General features: G+C 39.2%; 1 protein-coding gene across 1 annotated transcript; it reads right to left on the reverse strand.

Moving 5' to 3' along the window:
• Positions 1–899: 899 nt before the first annotated feature.
• LOC139850134 (uncharacterized) lies at positions 900–2,318 on the reverse strand. The gene is made up of 2 exons (XM_071839723.1): positions 1,242–2,318; positions 900–1,004 (listed from the first exon to the last, which is right to left on the reverse strand). Exons 1-2 carry the CDS (start codon positions 2,316–2,318, stop codon positions 900–902), a joined length of 1,182 nt encoding a protein of 393 aa, XP_071695824.1.
• Positions 2,319–4,825: the final 2,507 nt, after the last annotated feature.

The following is a 4,825-nucleotide window of genomic DNA, read 5'->3' on the forward strand; positions in this document are numbered from 1 at the left end:
GTGACAGCTATAACAGCAGTATTATCAACATAAATAGGAGTGTTAGAAATATGCAAATCGTAGTCTCGTAGCTACTGTTGAATCCAGATAACCTGTGATGTACAGCTGGCCGCGGCAATATATTCTGCTTCACAAGTGGACTGAACCACTGCTGTCTGCTTCTTACACTGCCAAGTGACTAATTTGCTACTAAGGAACTGACAACCTCCTGATGTTGATTTGAAATCTTTCTTGCAACCGCCATAGTCAGAATCACTATAAGTTATGAGATCAAACTCATCCTCACACGGATACCATAACCCTAATCTCGGTGTATCTTTCAAGTACCTCAGAATCTTCTTAACCACGAACATATGATGAACATTAGGATTTTCCTGATAATGAGCATACAGACAAACCGCAAACATAATATATGGTCGAGAGGCTGTAAGATACATTAGAGAACCTATGATCGCCCTGCATAACGTAGGATCCACTGGAGCACCCTCAAAATCAGGTGAGATCCCATGATTCACTGACAACGGAGTCTTAGCGGGTCTTTCTGCTTCCACCTAAAACCTCTTCAGAATATCAGCAACATACTTGGTCTGATGCAAGAAGATGCCTTTATCCGTCTAAGCTACCTGCAAACCTAAGAAAAACTTTATAGTTCCCATGAAACTCATTTTGAACTTATGCTGCATGACCTTATCAAACTCATCAACCATTCCCTTATCCGTTGACCCAAAGATAATATCATCAACATAAACCTGCACTAACATAAGATGTTGTTCCTTCTTTTTGATGAAAAGTGTCTGATCAATGACACCTCTCCTAAAACTGTTTTCAAGCATATAGTTGGACAACGTAGCATACCACACTCTAGGAGCTTGGTGAAGACCATAAAGTGCCTTTTCAAGTCAATAAACCTTTTCTGGGAAATGAGGATCTTCGAAACCAGGAGGTTGTTCAACAAATACTCTTTCATTGATCTCTCCATACAAAAACGTGCTTTTCACATCCATCTGAAATACTTTAAAACCCATGAAAGATGTAAAAGCCAAGAAAATTCTAATTGCTTCCAGTCGAGCAACCGGAGCAAAAACCTCATCATAGTCAATCTCAGGGATTTGTTGATATCCCTTTACCACCAACCTAGCTTTGTTTCTGATCACGATACCCTGTTCATCCTTCTTATTCTTCAACACCCATCGAAGACCATAGGGTTCACAACCATGTGGTGGATTGACAAGTCTCCAAACCTTCAAGTGTTTAAACTGTAACAGCTCTTCCTGCATAGCACTAACCGACTCATCATATTTTAACACTTCAAAAGCATCTTTTGTTTCAATTTGACACACATAACATGAATGAGCATGCACAAATACTCTCCCTGTCTTGTTCAACGTGGAATAGAAGGTTGTTACCACATTCGCACTTTCTGATTCAACACCTTCTGCTGATGATTGACTCTCACATACTACTAGGCTCTCTGATGTATTAGGAACTTCAGACGTAGATGCTTCATTAGTCGTGGCATGAGGAATCCCAATATGAGGTATGCCTCTTGTATCAACATAGTAATCATCTAAACGTTTCGGAGGCATGATAACACGATTTGACCTACGTACTCCTCCTGCTTCAGTTGGCTGTCCAGTCCCTGTTACAGTTGGAGGTTGATTATAAAGAGGATTTAAGTGTTCTTCTATCAACCGTGCTCGATTAACACCCTCATCTTCTTCTGAATCACTGTCTTCATCTGTCTCATACACAATCTCCACATTAGGGTTGGCATTAGAATGGTCACTCTGGATGCTTTGCCTCGGACTTTGATGAGAACTTCGAGTCTGAACTTGAGTCTGGCTAGGAATAGAAATGACATTCTCTGTGGAATTATGATCATCATACAACATCTGAGTAAGTAACTCATCGTCTGTAGCCTCCGGTGGAACGTTGAAAGAGTCAAACAATTTATCATATTCAAATTGCCATGAGAATCCTTTATTAACACGAGCTGGAGCGTTACGCTGAATATCAACCTCAAAACATTCTTCAACACACTTAGATTCAGTATTGTACACTCGCTTATTTGGATTCCCATAACCCAAGAAGATACCAGAGACAACCTTTGAATTGAATTTCCCTCCAGTGTCTCGTACTAGAATAGTACAAGGAGCACCAAAGGGTTCAAAATGCTTAATGTTAGGCTTTCTATTATGTAACAGTTCATAACAGGTCTTTCCGTGTCTCTTCACCACCAGAACTCTATTCATCACATAACACGCCGTGCTCACCGCTTCTCCCCAGAAAACAATAGGTAAACACGCATCAGCTAGCATAGTTCTTGCGGTTTCAATTAACGTCCTATTCTTTCTTTCAGCTACCTAATTTGACTGAGGTGTATAAGCAGGACTGAACTGTTGCTATACCTCCCTTTCATTACAAAACAGCATCATGTTGTTATTCTTAAACTCTGTACCATTGTCGGTACGAATCTTTCGAACCTTCAACTTATACAAACTTTCAAGCTTCAGAATAAAAACTTTAATGTACTCGAAAGTATCTGATTTATGCTTCAGCATTACAACCCAAGAGAAATAAGAATACTCATCCGTAACTACCAAGCAGTATAACTCTTCTGTGATAGTCTTGCAGTTAACTGGACCAAAAAGATCCATATGCAATAACTCCAAAGGAACATTAACAGAATGATGCTTCTTGGAAGCATGAGGTTTTCTTGTCTGTTTCCCTTTCTTACACGGAAGACATCCTTATGGAATATGAAAAACTCTTAAGATTGACACCATCAACTAGTCCATTATGAACCAGATTATTCATCTTTCTTAGACTCAGATGACCCATACGCTTGTGCCAAGTAATAGACTCCTGCTCAGTAGCTTTGGAAACAAAAGCCTGATGGCATGTAGCTACTTTAACATGAGACTTTCGCATACCAAGGATATATAGATCCTTACACCTTGGAGCAGTCATCAAAATCATGTCTTTCAGAATCACGAAATCTTTTCTCAAGATATAACACAATTTGTCATCAAAAGTAACCGTATACTTTTTGTCAGCAACCTGTGAAAGTGAAAGCAAATTATTCGACATTTGCTCCACAAAATTGACCTTATCAAAGCTGACATTCTCAATTGAAATCACTTCCTGCGCAGTAATAAAACCTCATTCACTACTTGCAATAAAAACCGGTCCTCCATCCACTGTTTGCACATTAGAAAGTAAGGACAAGTTCCCTGTCATGTGCCTGGACACCCCACTATCAACAATCCATGTACTACAATGAGGATTGTAGGCGACCTGCACATAAACATAAGGAGATTAGTTAGAAAGGGCCACCCATGCCCGAATGGCAGTGGGTTTCCCATCAATGCCAACCACTGGCAATTCCACCCATTGTCCCTTAGATCCGGAAGGACCTTCAGAATTTTGGACACCTTTCACCTCTGACTTACGTTTCCAAACAGTATTTTTTGGTAAAGGTTTCCTGTAATAGTCATTTGTTTGGAAAACTTTAGTTTCAGTTGATTTCACAGAAGTAGATTTAAACACAGGTGAAGATGATCTTCTATTGAAAGTATGTTTAGTGCTAAGATCAATCTTCCTGTGTGGTGTCTGTCGAATGGGTTTTCAATTCATAGCCCTATGTACCAACATCCCACAATTGAAACAATTAACATTATCAAGACTATTAACATTAAACACTTGACGCCTAAAATTTAAAAATACTATCTCCTCGGGGGTGTATTCTGTTGCCTAGCTGGAGTGGGTGACGTGACTTGCTGTTTAACAGTCTGTCTACGATTAGGCAAAATATATTTCGTCACCCTTCCTAAATTTGAACCCTCACCTTTTGGTGGAGGTTCAGTTTTGGAATCAACAATCTGAGAATTCACAGTACTACAATCCTTAACAAACTTAACAGGGGTGTGCTGAGTGTTTTTCTTCCTAGATTGTTTTGGCTTACTAACACTCCTTTTCTCAGTCTTCTGACTTTCACTCCTATTTGCTTCATTATTTGGATTCTTCAAAATTGTAAATGGCTTAGTAACAACTACAAAGGGTTTCCCGTCCTTTTCGGTGTCGACATTAGTGTCGGACTCCGTCTCATAAATAACATCTAATGGCTTCTTACCCTCACAAGACTCACTTTTATTCTCTACAGAATTTTTCTCAGGCTTACCATACTTCGGTTCTACAACCGGATCCCTATTCTTCTCAACAGGTTTATTGATAAACTCTCCTAAAAGCGGTGGGGCAACCTGATTGTAGCCTATCCCTTGGTTTTTGGGATGTTTCAAGGTTTGTATCACGTATGACATTCTCTGCCAATTATCAATCCTAGCCTTCTCTGACTCATACTTTAACTTGTATGAATCTTTTTCTGCCTTAAGTGCTTTTATCCGACTCAAATACAGGTGAATCACTTTCTCATCATCTATAATAGTTGATTTTAAATAACCTACCTGGATTTTCTAAAAGACTTAATGACATCAACATACTCTTTCTGCTTATTATGGTAGTAGAGAGCATCATCATAGTTCTTTCTATTTGTCTGATTTTCTAGACTCAAGTTCTTAAGTTCAAGTCTAAGTTTCGGACAAGTTTCACAGGTAGCAGGTATCTCATTAAGCTTAGAGACTACACATTCAAGTCTAGCTATTTCCTGTTCAAGGTCAGTGCATTTTAAACATAAAGAATCTGAATCATTACATACCTTGTCATTGCTGAATGTGTTAGCCATGAACGCGTAATCTTTTCTACCGGCCTGCGAATCTGTATCTGATTCTGATTCTGATTCTGACTCTGAACTTGTACTGTCTGAATA

Source organism: Rutidosis leptorrhynchoides, chromosome 5, assembly GCF_046630445.1.
Source record: "Rutidosis leptorrhynchoides isolate AG116_Rl617_1_P2 chromosome 5, CSIRO_AGI_Rlap_v1, whole genome shotgun sequence".
Taxonomy (NCBI): domain Eukaryota; kingdom Viridiplantae; phylum Streptophyta; class Magnoliopsida; order Asterales; family Asteraceae; genus Rutidosis; species Rutidosis leptorrhynchoides.